The 20,346-nt window shown below is 53.4% G+C and overlaps 1 protein-coding gene across 6 annotated transcripts in view; it reads right to left on the reverse strand.

Moving 5' to 3' along the window:
- Positions 1-20,346, reverse strand: part of TSPAN18 (tetraspanin 18) — a 204,276-nt gene that overhangs the window by 11,978 nt on the left and 171,952 nt on the right. For 5 of the 6 annotated variants that reach the window (XM_037738873.1, XM_037738874.1, XM_037738870.1 and 2 more), the window contains 3 exons: positions 11,470-11,542; positions 8,505-8,702; positions 623-697 (listed from right to left, as the gene is read on the reverse strand). In XM_037738873.1, coding sequence (XP_037594801.1) covers positions 623-697; positions 8,505-8,702; positions 11,470-11,532 — 336 coding nt within the window. In that variant the 5' untranslated portion in view covers positions 11,533-11,542. The remainder of the gene's footprint in view (positions 1-622; positions 698-8,504; positions 8,703-11,469; positions 11,543-20,346) is intronic. The other variant, XM_017529385.2, reaches the window with a different exon arrangement.

Genomic DNA, 20,346 nt, shown 5'->3' on the forward strand with positions numbered 1-20,346 from the left:
TCTTCCCCCTCCCCCTGCCCCACTGCCCCTCTTCCCTCCCCTCTTTCCCCTTCTCCCTGCCCCATTACCCCTTCTCCCCTCCCCTCCCCCCACTCAGGCTCCCTTTGGCTATGGTGCCTGGCTCTTGTCAACTCAGGAGAGGCAGCTGACACCCTAGCCACCTGTAGCCTCTGGAACAGCGTGGCCTGTGGGGCCAAGGTACCCAGCCAGGGCCTCCTCCGAGAGCAGTCTGCCCTGTGCTCCTATATACTCCTATACTCCAGGGCACGGGACAGCCTCTCTGACTGTCCTGACTGTCTAGCTATCACTGGGCCACTGGGCAAGCTGTGGAAGGGACGTTTCCAGAGTAAGTTATGGGGTTGCACCGGATGCTTTGGGAGCAGAGACCCTTCAGCGCCTCCTGACTCTGCCCTTTGGGAAACGCCCTTGCAGGAACAGGCTAGATGGGGTCTCTCTGGTCTGTGGGGCCTTGCCAGGCAGGGGGCCCATGACTTGGGCTGGAAGCGCCAGACGAGAGGCTGCTCATTCTCTGAGGCCCTTCAAGGGGGGAGGAGCCAGACCTGAATGGCCACCAAGCCCTTGCTGACAGCAGGAGGCAGGAAAGCGTGGGCCTGGTACCTACATTTTCCCTGAAGATGAAGGCCAGGATGGCTGCTGAGAGCTCCGCCAAGAAGATGATCAGGATGAACAGGAAGAACTGCAGGGAGAGGAGCAGATTCATGAGCCCAGAGGGCAGGCAGGGGACAGGGCGGTCACTGGCCAGTGCATCCATCCATCTGTCCTACCAGTGATGCAGTATATTCATTTTGTAAGATAAAGACACTCCACTGCTATCAGTCAGACATCTTCATAACAAACACACCAGGGATCCCTCCTTGTTTAACAGGATTGTGATCAAAATATGAAAAAAAATAAACAAATATATACCTTCCATGCAAATGGTACACCTTAGAGAGGCCCCTTGTACAGTGTGCAGCCTGAACAACCCTACGCAGCCACCCTGGAAGGAGATCGCTGATGAAACCTGTTTCAGCCCACTCTGGGTAAGCTTCCCTCCATGTGGGTTGTATGGGCTGTGAGAATCCTGAGTGCTTTGGGGATCCCCAAGTGGATTTCCCCACCCTGCCACCCCAGGGCCACCTCTCCCTGCCCCACTGCCTCTGGTTCCCATGGGAATTGGTGAGGTCACATTGACCTTCAGCCAAAATTCAAGGAACAAGACTGGAGGGAAGATGGTGTGACTACCAGATCTCAAACCCAGGGCCCAGGAGTTTGGTGTCTAACACAGTCTTTTGCTCCACTCACTGACTTTGATGTTCCCTGAATGAACCACAGTGCCTCTCATTTCGGGGACCTCACAGGCTGTGCTACCTTTGCCAGGAAGGCACCGCACTTCCTTGCCCACCAGTTCCTCATTTCTCCAGATCAGGTGAAGACTCAGCGCCTCTGCTGGTGAGGAGCCTTTCTTGACTTCCCTAAGCAGGGAGAACCCCCCCTCCTGGGCTCCCCCACATCACAGTGCCCAACAGAGGTGCGTGCATGGCATTAGCACAGGGGCTGTCCCTCAGTGCGCTGCCTGCCCAGATGCCTGGGTCAACACAGGTGTTAGCACAGGACTCTTAGATGGATGAACAAGGCCGAGGCAGAACCCTCACCATGAAGGTCCTATGACCTGCTGCATCACCGGCCCAGGACATTACGTGGGTTCCTTTGGGCCAAGAGCAGTCAACAGAAGAAACTGGCTTTGCCTTCATTACTCAGCACAGCTGGTGCCCTTGACAAAGTCCGTGCTCACCTTACCTGGAAACCACCAACGGAGGACTTTAACCCTGACACACACACAGACTGGTTCTTCCATGCCCTCCCAGGCACCGAGGCAGCAGCCAGACCTGCTCTCTGGGGTCCCAGTCCTCAGGACTGCCTGCCTGCCCCCGATGTGCCAGGCTGGAAGGAGGCAAAGGGTGCTGGGCTTCAAGTCAGGACACCTCAGAGCCCGCCTTGTCTGTCCTTGTGTATCATGGGACAGTCACTCCAACCAACCCCTTCTAGCCTCAGTTTTCTTGCCAGCAAAATGGGAATGTCAAGACCCACTTCCGGGAGTGCCTCGTGGGGAATCACGACACATGTGAAAGCATTTCCTCTGTTGGAAATGAGCCCACGCAGAGCTTGGTGGTGGGCTCTCAGATGCAGAAGGGGAGTGAATACAGGCCACGGGCAGCCTCCTCTGTGACCTCCGAGCTCCTGGCGACGACCGGCCTCCTCGTAGACGCTCTGCGGGCTGCTGACAATACCTTCACACGTCTCTCGCCTGGAATGTGCCTCTTTGATCAGAGGAAGATTCCTGTCACTTTATCCCCACCCCAGGGAGACCTCAGTCCAATTCCTGCCCCGACTTTTCAGCGCCCACAGCAGCTGCCTTCTAGAGGTCCCAGGGCTTCTCCAAACTGCGTGGGCGGGGTACCACCTGAGTAAGGGCCTTGGGAGGGGCGCAGAATCTGCCCATTCAGCACATGCGCAGAAAGCATCTCCGCAGCCTGGCAGGCAGGTTTTCATTTTTTAAATCTCCACACCTAAGGAGAGCTGCTTGCTTCCACAGAGCTGCCAGCCCGCGGTGGGGATGTGTCCACCCTCAGCCCTGCCTTTTGCTGGCCAGCCTCTATCCCCAGCCGCGTCACATCTGCTTCAGCCCTCGGAGGTAGTGTGGGCTCCTGAGCCCCTGAGGTCTCCCCGGGCTTCAGCTCCTTCATCACAGGCTTCTGCTGTCACAGGGGATGGCTGGGCGCTGGGTGCCGGTCCCATAGTCTCTTTTTTGTGTGGTTCCCCCCTTTTCGAAGTTGAGGAAGCTGAAGCGGGAGAAGGGAAATGGCTACTCCACAGGTGCAGAGCTCTTCGGAGGTATTTATTTGCCAATACCTAGTACAGTGAGAACCTGTACTCAGGTTTTATTTGCAGAGAGAACCTGCTCCTCCTGGCCCAGCTGGCTTTTCAGAGCGCCGGGCTGCGTCACCTCCCTGATACAGGGCGAGGCTCGGGAACTGCTCTGTTACTGTATTCTGAGCCCAGGAGTCTGTCCCCATGGGTCAGCGGGCCCGGGCCACCTGGCTGGGGTCTGCCAGTGGCCTGCCTGACACATCTGGATGAGGGACACCAGGCCAGATGCTCCTGTGCTTCCTGAAGATGGGGTGACCTCGGGCTGAGGCCAGGGAGCAGAGTTCCCCAACCAGAGCAGAATGTGATGAGGGCAGGGCTGGGGGAGCCTCCCGTGCCCCAGGTCACAGCGCCCATGGTCCATCCTGCCACTCCTACAATTCTCATTTCCAGGAGGCTGGGAGGCTCTGGGCTCAGTGGCCGCTGAGTGATTCATTTTCTGCCTCTGCAGGCTCACCTCCCCTGTGACAGTGACGGAGGCCTCTGGCAGGGGTCCTGGCACTTCCATTTGGCTGGTGATGGATGGTCATCCGCTTCCATTACACGGGGCCTCTACGAGGAGCCCCTCCCTGCCCTCTGCCCTCTCATTGGAGCCACTGGCAGGCTCCCAGACTGGCAAGGAGCAGCCTCAGCAATGGTCTCCGTCCACGGCGATAAGCTGGAGCTGGCACGCACACCAGCCTCGGCCTGGACAGTCGTAAATAATGGACGAAGCAGATCGCGAGCCTCGTGCACTCAGTGTGCCTGTCACTGTGGGACGTGTGTGTGCCATCCAGGATGACTGAGCATGGCTTCATGAGATAATGCAGGTGCCATGCTTCCCACAAGACTGGCAGGACAGGACAGCCGCTCAGATGGTGACTCAGCCCAGAGGAAGCATCCCACCAACAGATCCAGGCAAAGCATGCATTTGCCACTGATTGTGAACGCAACACTATGGCTGGGAAGGAAGTATTAGTGTCCTCATTTTATATACCAGGAATCTAAGGTTCAGAGTGGTTAAGGAACCAGCCCCAGGTCACACAGCCAGGAAGCGGCCGAGCAGGAGTTTGAGCCTGGGCTTTTCTGACTTTGCAGTCCATGCTGTTAGCCACATCTCTGACACCACCTCCTCTCTGTTCCTTGGCTCTGGGGCTGCTTATTGCGCACCTGCTCTGTGCCAGGCACTGTACTAGGTATTGGCAAATAAATATGTACAAGGCAGACTCAGTCCCCATCTTCATGGAGTTTCCACTGAGCTGAAGCATCAATGAAATGATGATGAGGAGATGAGCCTGGTGGATGGGTCTTCTCTCCTCTAAGAGGTCCTGGACTGACAGATTCAACCTGGGGAGCTGTGGACTGGAGGAAGTGGGCCTCCCCAAGCACAGGGCCTGGGCAGGACTTGAGTATACGGGAGCGTGAATCCTGTGAATCAGAGTGCAAGGCCACTGTGCCCGCAGCAGGCACAAAGCCACTTGCGCCAGCTCGCCCTTCTCCAGCATGAAAATGTCCTCCTGCTTAAGATGGTTCACCAGTGTTCAAGTCCTCTGGGGAATTCCCCTGGACCAGCCATGGCGGTTCACATCCCATTTGCCTGAGGACACATCTGTCTGCCAGTCCTCATCCTCTAATTTGCATTGCTTTCCTCGGGATAGAAAATTAGCAAAGGGGAGGAAAGTGCCACGTCGGCTGCTTGGGAGGATTTCCAGGCTTTTCTAACCCATCTGCTTATAGGCAATGTCTGCTCACAGTTCCCATTTCTAATAAATATTTACCAATTTTACACACTGCATGTACAATTCAGCTCATTTATCTTTTTTGAACATACTCATCTCTTTTTGCTGTTCTTTTTTTTCCAGTTTAGCTTGCCTTCATTGTAAAATATTTTTAAAATTAGGATTTTTATATAAGCTGTCTTTAAAAAAATCCTTCAAATACTCAAAGGTAAGCAAATGGGAAATGGGAGGCTGAAATTGTCCTATTGCATGTGAGTGCTATGATGCTGATCAACACAAATATTCGGGAAATTGATCTTTAGACAGACAAATTGATCATTAGGTGGTCTGGTCATTAGACTGATCGTCCCCAGGTCCTGTGGGACTTCAGTCTCAGAGCAGAGGGAAGGAGACACTCAGCCCCATGTCAAGGCCTCCTTGCTCTGTGAACCTTTAAGCCAGGTTTCTTAGGGTGACTAAAGTCATTCTTTGGCTCCGCTTAAGACAAGCCTCTCTCCCTTCCGACAGGCTGAGAAGGCAGCGAAAGGCTTCTAGAAGGATCCCAGAAGGTGCCAGGGTTGAGACTCCATGCCCTCTTTGGTTGGAACCACCACACAGTTAGGTCCAGGTTCAGCCAGGAAGGGAGAAGTGGTTTTTCTTATTTTTTAGGGCACAAACCTTTCTGAAAACCTTCCAGAAACTTTGGGGCCTTTCTCTGGAAACACTCACAGAACCCCCCTAACCCCCATGCACACAACACCCACACACGTGTAACACCCACACATGTGTAATACCCACGCACATACAACACCCACGCAGGTGTAACACCCACACATGCACAACACCCATGCACATACAACACCCACGCACATATAACACCCACGCAGGCATAACACCCACGCACATACAACACCCACGCAGGTGTAACACCCACACATGCACAACACCCATGCACGCACAACACCCACGCACGCACAACACCCACGCACGCACAACACCCACACATGCACAACACACACACATGTGTAACACCCATGCACATACAACACCCATGCACATGTGCATGTGCACAAAGCAGTGTGCGCAGGTACACATAAGCACACACGATGGAACAACATACACACACATACAACACACATGCACATACACATGAGTATGTACACGATCCATGTACACACAATATACATACACAGGCCCGGACCTAAAATTTTGCATTTAAATTTAGGTAAATCTTGAACTGAGTCCATTCCAGGGGCCTCTAGACAGCCCTGGTCTGGAAGCCAGAAGACCCTGATCCAAGCATCCTCTGACTGTGACCCACAGTGTGACTTCAGGCTTGTGTGGGCAGGGCCTCAGAGAGAGGAAGCTGAGCAAGGGAAGTGGAGAGAGAGACAGGGAAATGGGGGAGGGAGAGATCAGGACGGGGACAAGGAAAGGGCGTAGGAGTAAACACAGAGGTCAAGAGAAAGACAAGGACAAGTGTATGGTGCCGCATGTAATCCCAACATTTTGGGAGGCTGAGACAGGCGGATTACTTGAGCCCAGGAGTTCAAGATCAGCCTGAGCAACATGGCAAAACCCTGTCTCTACAAAAATACAAAAATTAGCCGGGTGTGGTGGTGCATGCCTGTGGTCCCAGCTACTCAGGGGGCTGACGTGGGAGGATCACTTGAGCCTAGAAGGTTGAGGCTGCAGTGAGCCGAGATCACACTGCTGCACTCCAGCCTTGGCCACAGACCAAGAGCCCGTCTGAAAAAAAAGAAAGAAAGAGAGAGAGAAAGAGAGAGAGAGAGAGAGAGAAAGAAAAAGAAAGAAAGAAAGGGAAAGAAAGAAGGAAAGAAAAGAAAAGAAAAAAGAGAAAAGAAAAGGAGGACAGAGGCAGAAGGAAGAGGGACATAGGGAGAGAAATGGGGGCAGGGAGGGGAGGGGAGGGGTCTACCATCAAGCCTTGAGGAAGGATCAGCTCTCTCGGGAGGACTGTGGACACATCTCCTGCCCCTGGGTCTCAGTCCTGCCTCCCACAGCATGGGAGGTTTGCAGGCAGCCACTTACTGGAGGAGGCAGGAGAGCCAGAGCCGCCCCAGCCTGCTCCCAGCCAAGAACACCAGCCTGGCTTCCTGTCTTGGCTTCAAAGACGAGCCCATTAACAATGAATGAGCCCCTGGAGGCCGAGGTGAGGAGGGGGAGAGGGAGGCTGGGTGTGTTCTGGGACCCATATTCCAGCTCCTTTTAAAGTCCCCTCCGGCTCCCCAGCCAAGACTTGGGTAAGCACCGTGACAAGCAGTAGAGAACTGTCCACCAGGGGGCGCTCACAGCATTTCTTTGTTTCTCTCCAAATGAGGTCTGCAGTGTTTGGGCTCTTGAAGGACAAATGGGCTCAAGGCTCCCTGTCACTCATTTCGCAGCTGACTTCACTTCCTCTGGATGGGGGCATCTCACTCGGACACGAATGGGGCTGTGCAGCGTGCTCTCGTCTGGGGAGGAGGCATGGTGCCAGGTCTCTCCTCCCAGCACTGCTGGTGCTGGTCTACCTACAGAACCTCGCAAGGCAGCCCTCCAGCCGACCTGCCCAGGTCTCCCTGTCATTCAGCTCCGCCCACAAGGAGCATCGGCAAGTTGACCCAGCCACATGCACACTTCTCTAAACAGGGTTTTAACTTACCCTGTAGCGAGACTGGGCTCAGCCCAGAAGTTCTCCAAGTCCAGGACCTCTTAGAGGAGCGAAGACCCATCCGCCCAGCACAGGAAAGCGGACAGAAGCCCCAAGTGCCACTGCCCAGGGGAATCCAGAAGACTAGAGAACCAGAACGCCCACTGTTTGTCTGGTTTGGCTGTGATCTAGAGCTGAGCTGGTCAGCCCCCTCTAGCAGAAGACACGGCTGCTCAGGAAGGTCGAGGAACTAGGCTGGAGCCGCACCCTTAGAGGATGGAGCAGGGAGTCCACTCCGAACAGGCCCGCCCCCTGCCCAGCTCATCCACACGGCTCGACCCCCGCCCCGTGCCTGTTTTGAGAGATGGGACCTTGGCCACTGGCACATCTCCAGCACCCAGTGTACTACATGCCCATATAGGAGCTCAAGGGCTATTTACTTAAAGAATAAGAAATCTTCAGAGGGCGTATCATACCTATTTCAGAATTGGATATCTACAAGGGGAAGGCCTCATCCACTAGCCATTTCAGGGATATTACTGAGGAGTTACATGGTAGAGTTTTTAAAAGCAAGCAAGTGGAAAACCAGCAAGGTCCTTGTCAGCGACCTCAGTTGACCGTGCCTTGGAGGAGCCTGGCTGTTCAGACCTGGACACCAAGGCCCTTTCCACCGGGGCCAGCTCATCTACTGCAGTGATGGGCCTGGTACAAAGCAGGCTTTGCAAGCTGGGGCCACCAAGGCAAACGGAAAAGGCTGGGGACCACCCCACCCCTGGAGGTGGGTTCACGTGGCTCAAACCTCATTCTGAGTTTCCTGGCATGCGGACACAGGCCAAGTGTGCCTTGAGCCAAGGGCCCCGGCTTGACTGGAGGCAGGCGGCAAAGTGAAGTGGGAGAGAGGAAGGGCGGCCCCAGGGAGAAAACAGTCCCACAGGCATGGGGAGAGGCAGCCTGAGGCGCTGCAGGGGCCCTGGCCCAGCGTCTGTTTTATCCCCTCTGCCCCCAACTCCCATGGGACTCCGGGCTAGTCGCTGAACATCTCAGGGCTTCAAGACCACTGACTCCGGAATGAGTAGGGTCGGGTCGTCTCCATGATCCCTTCTGCTGTGACAGCCCCCAGTTTGGGAAGCACTGGTCTGAATGGAAGCCAGCCAGGGCCTGGGAGTCCGCAGCCGATCCCCGACACCCCGCATTGCACCCACGGGTGGGGTGGTGACTGGGGTACTCACAAATAGCAGCAGACACTTGTTCTCACGGACGGCCCCGCAGCAGCCCAGGAAGCCGAGCAGAAAGAGCAGGCCCCCCATGGCCAGGAGGATGTAGGCGCCCGTGAGGAGCAGGGGGTTGGCAGCCACGATCTCCCGGAAGCCGGTGGGGTCCACCATGACCCAGATGCCGATGGCCAGCAGGCAGGCCCCGCCCAGCTGCTCCAGCCAGTGGAGGAGTGGGGAGGAGAAACAGCCAGAAAGGGAGGTTAGGCACTCCTGACCCAGCACTCCCCGAGCCAGCCCCAGGGTCAGAGGCGTCAAGCACTAGGTGAGCTGGGCAGGAATTCATCTGCAGTGAGAGCCGGCAGGTCCCAGCTGCGCCTTGAATTGTCGTGAATATTTCTAATTGCCGTGATCTTAAGTGCAAGACACATCCTCTACGTCCAATTTCTGACCCAGGCCCCACCCTGGGCTACTGAAAAACACACGCATCATATACAGGTTATTTTATCTTCTCCTGAAATGTCAGACCTGTGGATGAGGAGGCCATCTAGCCCAACCCTCTGATTCCACACAGAGGGGGTCAGCAACTTGCTGAAGGTCACATAGCAAGTTCATGGCAGAGTCAGGGCTCTGTCCCAGGTCCTTAAACAAAGGATCATGAACATGCCCTGAGTGAGTCCTATGCTGTGTTCGCACCACCCATGCTAGGGGCTGGGAAAACACAGACCAAGTCATCGTCACTGCATGGGACTCTCAGTGAGGTTCCAACCTGAGAGTGGGCTCCCCACTCTCCAATCAATGGCTCAAAAGCCTTCAGATTTATGTCTCCATCAACATGGGTTCTCCATGCCTTATTTATCTTTGGAAAGAGGCAGTGTAGTCTAGAGAGAGAAAGCTGTGCCATTTATTAGCTATGTGACCTAAGGCAAGTGGCATAACCTCTCTGAGCCTTTTAGCTTCCTTGTGGTCAAAGACTCAAATACTCACAGGCTAAGGCAGTCCCAGGGAAGAAAGGACAGAAGGCATTTAGCAGATTTCAATAAATATCTGTTCCATTTTTCTTTTCTTTTTTCTCAGACAGAGTTTTGCTCTGTCACCCAGGCTGGAGTGCAGTGGTGGGATCATGGCTTACTGCAGCCTTGACCTCCCGGGCTCAAGTCATCCTCCCACTTCAGCCTCCCAAGTAACTGGAACCACAGGCACGTGCCACCACGCCTGGATAATTTGTGTATTTTTCTGTAGAGACTGAGTTTTGCCATGTTGCCCAGGCTAGTCTCAAACTTGTGGGCTCAAGTGATCCACCTGCCTTGACCTCCCAAACTGTTGGGATTACAGGTGGGAGCCACGGCGCCCCACCTATTCCATTTTTCTTAGGCACGGGTAAGTATTAGAAGCAGACCTGTTGTGGGAAGAACCAAAGTTTGGCACCATGGGATTTAGGGCTGTAAAGTATCTGAAATCCCTTTGTGTGGCAGGAGGACCGGAGGCCCCCAGAGGCCTGTGTGAGGGCTGACAGTGGGGCGACAGGAAAACTGCTGGGCTTTGGCTTGGCTGAGCAGGACTGCATGCTGAAGAGAGCTGATGGCTTTGGGCAAGGGGCATTTGTAGGTGTCCTTAGGGCAGGAGTCCAGTGGCGAGGCCTGAGGGACCCAGCAGGGGAAAGAGCAGGAAAGGCCGAACTGGAGTGGCCAGCGACAGAGTTTCCGTTCCTGCCACCTGCTGTGCCGGGTCTCTCCCCGGTCTCCCAGAATGACTTCCAGGAAAACCTGCGCCTCCTTATTGCTGCTGGAGATCTTGGGATTCCACAACTGTACGCTAAACGCTTCATGGATGGCCCAGCTCCATTTCGGGTGGGAAGGGAGGGGCTGGAGGGAGGGTAAGTTTGTGCGGGGTCACCCGGCTTGGCAGGTGGTGGCCTTGGGTCTAGAATTCAAGTCTGCAAGGCTCGAGGCATTTTAGGATTATAAGGCAGGGAAGAGAAGCTAAGGGAGTTGCTGAAATGTGTATTTTTTAAAAAGACACAAAGGTATAGAGATAGAGATAGGCAGAGAGGGAAAGACGGACAAACAGAAATAGACGGTCAGTCCTGGCCGGAAAGAGGACTCCCTCTTTCAAGAGCCTGCCCTGAAGGATGCAAGTAGAGCCTGATTCACCCAGGTCTTAGATGTACCAAGATCAAGGGCTGAGGCCGGACCAGGAAAGCCTGTGGGGGCCCAAGAAGCTGGGGCCATGGCTCCACTCCTGGGAGGGGCCACAAGTCTGAGCAGAGCCTGGGGTGGGCTCAGCAGGCGGGTGGGCCACCTGAGTGTCCGGGCCTCTGTCCCTTCGTATACAGAATTCGCAGGTCAGATGGAAATGGGGCCAAGCTCTGGAGGACGGGCTACATCCCGGTCACTTTGTAAACTAATCTGACTTAATTTTCAAAGAGCCTGTTGAGGTAGGTCACTAAGAGGTGAAGATACTGAGGTTCAGAAAGGTGAACTGTTTCTCAAATCAGAAGCTGCTAAGATGTAGCACCGGGGTTTGAATGCAGGTCTTCCAGGCCCAGAGGAGTTTCTGACTAGATCCGGTGGCTGCATGGACTTGGCCCCTCCAGCTCTGAAGTCCATCTACTGCTCACGGAGACAAGGTTGGGTGGGGCTCCCTCTTGTTGCCCTCCGATCAACCCCATCCCCTCATTTCCCACTCCCCACGAGGGGTCAGATCCCAAGACAGTGGCTGGGCCAAGGTCCCCTCCACCTTTGTCAGAGGGACTGACCACCCCACGGCCTGTGTAAAATGTCTCTCCTAAGAAGGTGGGCTCTCCAGAGTGGGGTGGGCACTGCTGGGGGCTCCCTTCCCTGAAAGCCTGGCTGGCAGGTACCCCTCCCTCTAGCGCTGGCCTCTGTGCTCACCCCAGGAGCTTGGCCCAGTATGACTATCTCAAAGGAGCAGCCAGTTCTGCCCACCCAGCAGAGGTCTGGGAAGACCCAGCAATACTTACAAATATGAAGAAATTGAAAACAAACATCAGATACTTCATGCAGCTCAGACAGTCGCCTTCCATGATGTTCCACCTAAAAACACAAGGCCACCTCAGTCCTCCCGATGGGGGACCCCACCCAGGAAGAACCCCAGCCCTCCCTAGAGGGTGCCCGCTGCCAGCCCCACCCTTGCAAAGGCTGGAAAAAGATGGAGGCCGATCGTGGAGATGAGAGCACTGGAGCTGGCCCATCTGGGTTTCAGCTCTGGTTCCAGCTTTCATTCGCTGTGTGATCTTGGGCAAATTACTCCACCTCTCTGGGTGTTGCTCTCTCCAACTTTAAAGAGAAGATTAAGAAGATTATACTTCACCTAAAAGTATACCCATGGCAGCAAGTCATTGAACATGATTCCATTCAGCCAACGACGATTGAGCACCCGCGGCTTGCCAGGCATGGCCGGGGCTGGACAGAAATTCAAACATCCCCATCCCCCAGGGGAAACTGACAGCATCTGCCACCATGAGTCAGATTTCAAGGTACACAAGACATGTTTACATTCCATATTCATTATTTTCACGTTTTCTTCCTAACAGCTCTGGGGAGAGACTCGGGGCAGGGATGAGAGAGCCATGTGACAGGTGGGGAAACTGAGACTATGAATGAAAGCGACACGTCCAGTGTCCCACAGCTAGGAAGGGGCAGGGCCAGAATGCAAGCCAGTCCTGAGCTGCCAGCACTGCAGGTGCTTTGCTGGGGCCGGGGTTGTCCCTCCATGACAGGACTCAGCGCAAAGGGTTCTGGGAGTATGCATTGGGGTGTGGATGGATGTGGGGGAGATGGTGTCTGGTTACTTTCTGCAGCTCCCACTTTCTCCCACAGGACATGGCTGGACTCCATCTTCCTCCACAAGATAAGGTTGCTAAGTCTTATTCAAAGGGTTTCTGGGAGGCTTATTATTATTAATATTAATAATAGTAAAATGTGTAGCAAAACATCACATTAGACCCCATAAACATATAAAATCATTATTCATCAATTTATAACAAAGTTGGGGAAATAGTAATAATCGTAGCCACTGTTTGGGGATCGAGCGCTGTGTCCAGGGCTTTGCACATATTATCTCATTTAATCCTTGCAACCACCAAGGAGGTATGTACTCTGATTACACAAATCCTTCCATCAGCCCAGCCCTCAGAGAGGTTAAGGGATTTGTCCAATGCCACACAGCTTGTAGAAAGCAGTGACAAAGCCCATGGCACATAATGGGTCTCAGCAACTCTGTCCCCTCCCCGCCCCAAACCACAATCCAACACTCTCCTCAGCAGCCAGGCTGGCACCCTCATATCATAAGGAACAGACGGAGCAGAGAGTGCCTGGCTCTCACCTGCCCGGCCGCCCCACCCCTCTCCTAATGGGTGATGACAGCACCACCCCAGGCTGCATTTTGGTCTGAGCTAGAGTTTTTCTGTAGGTGCATTTGAATCCATGGAAAGAGGAGCACAGACAGAGCCAGCTGGTGGGGAGGGGACCGGGAAAGGTTCCTGGTCTCAGGAGTGGCGCCTCGCATCCCTCCTCTCATTGTTTCTGCCAAGGTGCCAGGTGTCTGTCCACCAGCTGACCTTGGCCAGGCAGACATGGCTAAGGCGCCTGGAGCCCGTGAGGAAGGCCTGCCAGGCACATTGGCTTTGGATTCAGCACTGGCCCTGGGGCCAGAGGACCGTCCTCCTCCCTAAAGGGACGCCTCCTACTGCTGCTCCACTGGCCCTTATTGCAACTTGGAAAAGTGCTGAGCAGGGGAAGAACAGGTGGGGCCACTCAGCACCAAAGCCGGGACGGGAAGACACTCAGAGCCCACCTGGGACATCCTCCTTCTTACCAGGAGGGAGAAACTGAGGCACCAAGTTAGCTGGTGAGGAACGCAAGGCCATCCAAAGGGAAAAATCTTAGGGTGAACCTGACTCAGGGACTCCAGGCTCCACGCCTTTGTCCTTCCAACAGTGCCCCAAGGGCTTCTCTTCAATTGTGCTGGGGGAAGGAAAAATCAGGTTTTTCCTGTGGTCACCCACCCAAGTCTCCACCCCTACAAATAATACTATTTATTGAGCATTTACTATGTGCTGGCTCTGTCCTAATACTTTACATTTACTAACTCATAACAACCCATGAGATTAGTACTCTTATTATCCTCATTTTCTAGAGGTGGAAACTGGGTCAGATGGAGGTGAGGTGACTTGTCTGAGGTCATAGCTAGTGAGTGGTGAAGCCAAAACTGGAACCCAGGCAGTGTGATGGGGCGTTTTTCTTTACTTCAGTGAGCATGGCCTGAATTCATGACATGCCATCTGCCTTTGGAGGTAGAATTGGATGACACCATCCTCTATCCAGGGGTCTCTGAAACTTCTCCAGCCGCAGCCCTGCTCCTCGCCTTCTCTCCCATCCAGACACAGCCACCGCCTCTGGGCTGAGACTGGCGTCCCTACCTCCCCTTCAGTCAAGTGGTTCCCTGCTGCCAGAAGGATCTTTCCACAAAGCACATGTCGCCACAGCACTTTCTTGCTGAAAACCCGACAGCTACAGGAGACCAAGCTGCCTCCTCCAGACCACAGAACCTCAAGGCTCCCCATGGCCACCTCTTGTTACTCCTGCCCTCACTTTCCAATCACCGCCCTCAAAGCAGAGTCCCCAGAGGTATCTCCCTGAGGCTTGCTTGCTGCCTCTGCTCATGCTGATCCCTTCTCTTTCGATTGCCCTTCCACCTACTTCCAGTCTCACTTAATTCTTATTCATCCTTTAAGACTCGTCACAGGCATCACCTCTTCCAGGAAGCCTTCTCGATTGCCCCCTCCTGTCCCCATCGAGCCAAGCTCAGGGCCTTCCCTAGTATAATATTCCATGGCCTCTGCTGATGTCCACTGCTCCCCCACCAAAATATATAACATTACATCACCAACCAGTGTTCCTGGTGAATCCCAGAGGAGAGAACTGTGGCTGTGCCCTCCTGGGGCACAGTAGGGACTGTCCATGGTTCCACACAGGGAGTGTTCATTCCGCAGGGTGTGCGGGAGGCCTGGTGCTGGGCTAAGGCATGCTTCCGGGCATTCATAGCCTCCTTGCCTTCAACAGCTAGAAAGTGGAGCCACAAGGATTCCAACCCACAGCCACGATCTCTTGTGCTCCCTTTCCTTTCTCTGTCGTGCCCTCTCCTGGGTGAGGACAGCGAGGACAGGGCCCTCTGAATGCCCTGCTTGCTCGCCCTTCTCTCCAGATCTTCCTGAGGCCAGAAAGCCTAGAGCTGCATGGGATGGGAGGCACCAGGAGAACCTATCCCTTCCTTTGCTCCAGCCCCCACCCTCCCAGAGGCCAGCGGGCAGGGTCTGCAGCAGGATAGAGGGACCCTCTACCCTCACAGGTCCTCAGTGGGGATCCATAGGAATGGCCGTCCTGTCTGGCCAGTATCTCTTCTGGTTGGCTCATGCCAGTGAATCCTGGTTGTTCAGCATCTTGGCCATCATCCCTGACTGTGGGGCCTTTACCCTTCCTTCATCACCAAGGCCAGGCTCTCTTCCTGCAGAACATCCTCCAGGATACTGTTTCCAGCCTGCCAGCCACATCCCTCCTATCATCCCTGACTTTCTAGAAGGAGTATCTCACCTGCATCTAACCAGCATGGTCCTAAGCTTGGACTCTGAAGTCAGACACACCTGGGTTTGAATCCCAGCCCATCACCTTTTCTATCTCTGTGTCTTTGGGCAAGTGACTTGGCCTCTTGGAACCTCCGTTTCTTCATCTATAAAATGTCCGGTGTAAAGGGCTCCCCGCTGTCCTGCACAGAGCAGGGTGGACAGCTCCTACCACATCCACACCTAACTCTGCCTTCATAGGTTACTTATAGGCCTGCTGTTCCCTTAGATCAGAAACCCAGGACAGTGCCTTGCACCCCAGAGCCTTTCCCTTCTGACCCATCTCTCCTTTCAGCTCTTGGCTGACTTCAGCTCCATGCATCTCAGATGCCCTGTGCCCTTTGGGAAGGGAAAAGAGGACCGAACATTTATTGAGCACTGACTCATGGCTAGTCACGTGCCACCTCCGCAGAACTGACTACTTTTAATCTTTCCAGAAAGTCCATAAAGTGGGACGTACTATGCCCACTTTACAGATGAGGACGCTGAGGCTCAGAGAGGTCAAGTAACCTGCCCAGTATCACACAGCGTATATGAACAGACTGGGCTTCACCACTCACCCAACTCCAGATCCTGTGCTCTACCTGATCCAGGAGCAGCTGTTCAAGCAGAGAGTTAGGTACAAGAGGCACTTGCCTAGGAGTCTGGAGCCCTGGCTCCTGCTCTCTAAGTCACTGCTGTGTGACCTTGGGCAAATCACTTTCTCTCTCTGGCCTCAGCGTCTTCATGTGTCAAATGGCAGAGTAGGAATCTGATGGCCTGACTGCTTCTTCTATCAGGCCATGATGGATCAACGGCCTTTGGAGGCAGAGCAGCCTCCAAAGCAAGAGCAGCAAGAGGCTGAGTGGTCCTGTGTGGGGGGCCAGGCTCTACCGCCCCTCCCTCTGCCCACCCAGGCAGAGCTTCTCTCCAGGGTAGGATCCAGCTTCAGCCAGCTCTGGCTCTTTAGCAATTAAGGAGTGTAATAAACACGGCAGCTCATAAACGGGCTACCTGTATTTATTGCTTACCACATTCATTGTAGATGACATCTCATAGCCCCAGCTCACGGAGCACTGGGCTCCAGACAAATGCAATCAAAGGAGACGTGTCTCCTGGGAAGGGCCTCCCAGGACCTCAAAGGTGAGTCAGGTAGCAAAATGGATGATGTGAGCCCCGGGGGCTGGCGGAGAATATGGAGGCCAGGTTCCAGTTTCAGAGCAGAGTGGATGAGTAAAAAGAGGGTGTTGGTGCCCAAGACGGGACGGTGTCCTGCCTCTGCCAGGCATAGCTGCTGGGGCAAGTTACCTAACTGCATACAACTGAATTCCTTCTCTGTAAAGTCACGACACACATAATGCCTTCCTCATGATGCATGGAAAATACAGAGCGCAGGGCTTGGCGCATGGTAGCTAATAACAGTAACCACGGGCATACATCGAGTTCTTACTATGTGCCGGGGAACGCACACATTTCATTGAATCCTTGTAAAGCTCTGGGAATAGGTAATGCAATCCTGTTTTTCAGGGGAGGGAACTGAGGCTCGGAGAGGTGGAATCACTTGTCTGAGATCACACAGCACAGAAGTGCCTAAGCCAGAATTTGAACCCAGGTCTGTCTTAATCTGGAGCCACAAATCTTAATCATCATTCTGAATGGATGTGAATTCCCTTGCCCCATTCATCCATCCTCCTCCAAAGTGCAGAGCTGTCTTCACACCACCTATGCCATTTCATCTCCCATTCTCCAGCAGGGACAGCCTCCAGAGCCAGCCTCCACTGCCAGGCTGAAGCCTAGAGACCAGGGGTCCCCTGCACCATCCCCTATAGAGACCTTCTGAATGTGGGGACACACCTCCACAGCCAATTGGTTAGACTAGAATGACAGGCACATGGGACCTCCAATCTCAGCCTGGCTGTTAGCTCCACCCATCCATGGATGACTTCTAGAAGTTAAGTCATCACTGCACAGTTCCCTAATTTACTTCTAAAGAGGGGGGAACCATGGAGAATCTCTCAAGGGTGGGATGGGAAGAAAATTGAGACCACGAGGTTCAAGAGCTTTGTTGTTACTCAAAAAAGACGCATTTAGGAAGCAGACGGAGGATCTGTCTGCTGAAGGACATGATGTCCTTCCTGGGGCCAGTGGTGGGAGGCCCATCAAAGTCTCCCCATTGCCCTGAGCTGAGGGGACTCTGGGGGAGAGTAGCAGTGTGGGTGGAGCCTGTGGGGTCAGGTGGGACCCAGCCTGTCACTTTCTTGCCTCAGGACTGTGGACCTCTCCAGGCCTTTGAGATCATGCCTGCAAAGTGGGGCCAGGAATGCTGACCTCCGCTAGAAATTGTGCTAACTGCGCATGAAGTGATATCATAGAGGTACAGTTCATCACACAGCGCCTAACACACGGATGCTCCATCCCGGCTCTGGGCTCTGTTCCTCCCTCCAGCCCTGCCACAAGGTAGCTCCTCCCAGCTGCTCTCCTAGACACCAGGCACATCAGCTTCAGCTTCAGGAGAGAGGAGGACTCTGGGTGAAGGATTCTGAAGCAGGGGGAGCAACTGCGTTCAATGGTTCTCAAACTGGATCCCCTGAGACTAGCCATATCCTAAAGTTATTTTCAATATTTCAAATAACACCTCAAGACATCAACCCCTCACCATGGGCTGGCTCAAGGGGCAAGTGTCTTGGGTTTTGGAGCCATTAAACCACCCCCAGGTGGGGGGATCTTGTTTCTCGGGTTGTTCAGAATCTCTGGCCACCAGGTCTGTATAACTTTGCAGAACAAAAATGAACATGCTATTTGGTGCATAAAATTATTTACATCCTGAGGCCCAGAGGGATGAAATGCAGGAGTCACATCAGAGGCAAGCCTGGCTGAGTGGGAATTCCACTCTCCATGTGCGCCTGGAAAGCACACTGGAGAGCAGTTTAGGTACTGTGATCCCGCTGTCCTTCCACGTGGCGTCTGCCTCAGGATCTGCTATGTGGATCCTGTGGTCTGAAGGCTCATGTGGCTGTCACAGCAACCGTCATCTGGCCACAGGAAGGTCCTGTGCTTACAGATAGGTGTCTTATACAACATGACCCTCAGATGCAGCCAATTGTTTCATGTATAACAAATCCAGGTGTTTAAGGCTGCTATGGTTTGATTGCTTGTCCCCTCTGAAAGTCACGTTGAAACTTAATACTCAATGTAATAGGATGAAGAGGTGGGACCTTTAAGAGGTGATTAGGGCCAGGTACGGTGGCTCACGCCTGCAATCCCAGCACTTTGGGAAGCCAAGGCAGGTGGATCATAAGGCCAGATGATCGAGACCATCCTGGCCAACATAGTGAGCCCCATATCCACTAAAAATACAAAAATTACCCAGGCATGGTGGCACATGCCTGTAGTCCCAGCTACTCAGGAGGTTGAGGCAGGAGAATCACCTGAACCCAGGAGGTGGAGGCTGCAGTGAGCCAAGACAGTGCCACTGAACTCCATCCTGGGTGATGGAGTGAGATTCTGTCTCATAAAAAAAAAAAAAAAAAAAAAAAGTTGATTGGATTGCAAGGGCTCTGCTCTGATGACTAGATCAATCCACTCATGGATTAATGGATTATCCTGGGAGTGGGTTGGTTATCCTGAGAATGGGTCTATAATAAAAGTCACTTTGGCATGCTCAGCCCCCTTGCCATGTAATGCCCTGCACTGCCTTGGAACTCTGCAAAGAATCCGCCCCCCTACCACCCACCAGCAAGATGGCCTTCATCAGATGCAGCTGCTTGACCTTGGACTTCCCAGTCTCCAGAATTGTAAGAAAAATGACTTTTCTTTATAAATTATCCAGTCTCGGGTGTTCAGTTATAGCAACAGAAAACACACTAAGACAAAGGGCTTTAAGGGAACTTCAGATAAACTTCTGACACTACTGTTGGTGTAAGTGCTGACTTCGATCCAGCTCTTGTGTAACTTACATCACCAACAGATCAATACAAGAAGTTCTTCATTATCAAAGGTTGGGAAGCATGATCTGGCCCAATACACTCATTCTGGAAATGAGAAAACTGAGGCTGACAGAGGGAAAAGGAGGTTGGCCAAATTACAAAACCAATTAAAGAGTCATGGATATGAGCTTGGAAGCCCAGCCCAGTACCTTGTGGATACACCACATATTCTATGTGCTACTTATTTATTTTGGGAGTATGTCTCTGCCTTTATTAGAATGCACGTTTCATAAAGGCATGGACTTCTTTCGTTCACTGGCTTATTTCTAATGTCTAGAGCAGTGCCTGGCGCATAGTGGGTCCTCAATTAATATATCTGGATGAATAAATGAATGAATGTATAGTGGGAAAACAGGAAAAAGAAATGGTGGAGTCAGCAAATCAGAGAAATACACAGAGCCAAGTCTGAGAGAGAGGGAAAGACTGAAGGAAACAGACAGACTGGAAAGGATCAGAGTGGAGAAGGGACAGTGTCAGGTGACAGGGCAGAGGTGCACTGAGAAAGGAGAGGCAGTTGCCACTGTGTCACCTAGGCAGTTCTTCGGGCATCAGCCAGACAGAATCTCCCGTGAGCAGGGCTCGTGTATATTTCTTTTATCAGCCCAGCTTGTCCAATAAGAGAAGATGTTTAATTACTACAGGAAGTCAGTAAGGTGCAGCCCCACGAAAGGAGCTGCTTATGAAAACCCGCCCACCAGATACCACACTCGGGGAAAGTGTCCTGCTAATCTGGGCCCTTTGGAGCTCATGCAAAGCTCTCGGCAGCTGGGGCCACTCCAGCAGGGGAGGTCTGCACCGAGTGTCCACCTTCTACCCAGATGGCAGCCCCTGGGTGCCCTTGCAGGAGCTGCCTGGGAAGCCACATCTTTAAGGGTCTTGCAGATTCTGGCATGGGCTTCACGTATGCTGACACGACTGCATGAGGCTGATGGCCTGGGAGGAGACGATGGGTGTGAGTGGCCCACGTCCCTCGATGCCACCCAGGCATTCACCACAATGCCTCAGCAGAGAGAATGCCAGCAGGCCCGGTTCTTCAACTTCCTCCCCCAAAACCCAGACTCCCAGCACAGAGAGATTTGATGCTGGAAAGTGTTTCTTGGCTTTGCATAAGGATTTGCCAGAAGGTTCCTTCAGAGGGCCAGCTCCCAACAGTAGAAATGAGGGTTCAATTTCAGAAATCACACAGGCCCAGATGGAGACTCCTGTTCTATCACCCCTTCGGGGAATTCCACAGCCAGCTCCTGCTCACACC

Source organism: Cebus imitator, unplaced genomic scaffold (genome assembly GCF_001604975.1).
Source record: "Cebus imitator isolate Cc_AM_T3 unplaced genomic scaffold, Cebus_imitator-1.0 Scaffold58, whole genome shotgun sequence".
NCBI classification, from domain to species: Eukaryota; Metazoa; Chordata; class Mammalia; order Primates; family Cebidae; genus Cebus; species Cebus imitator.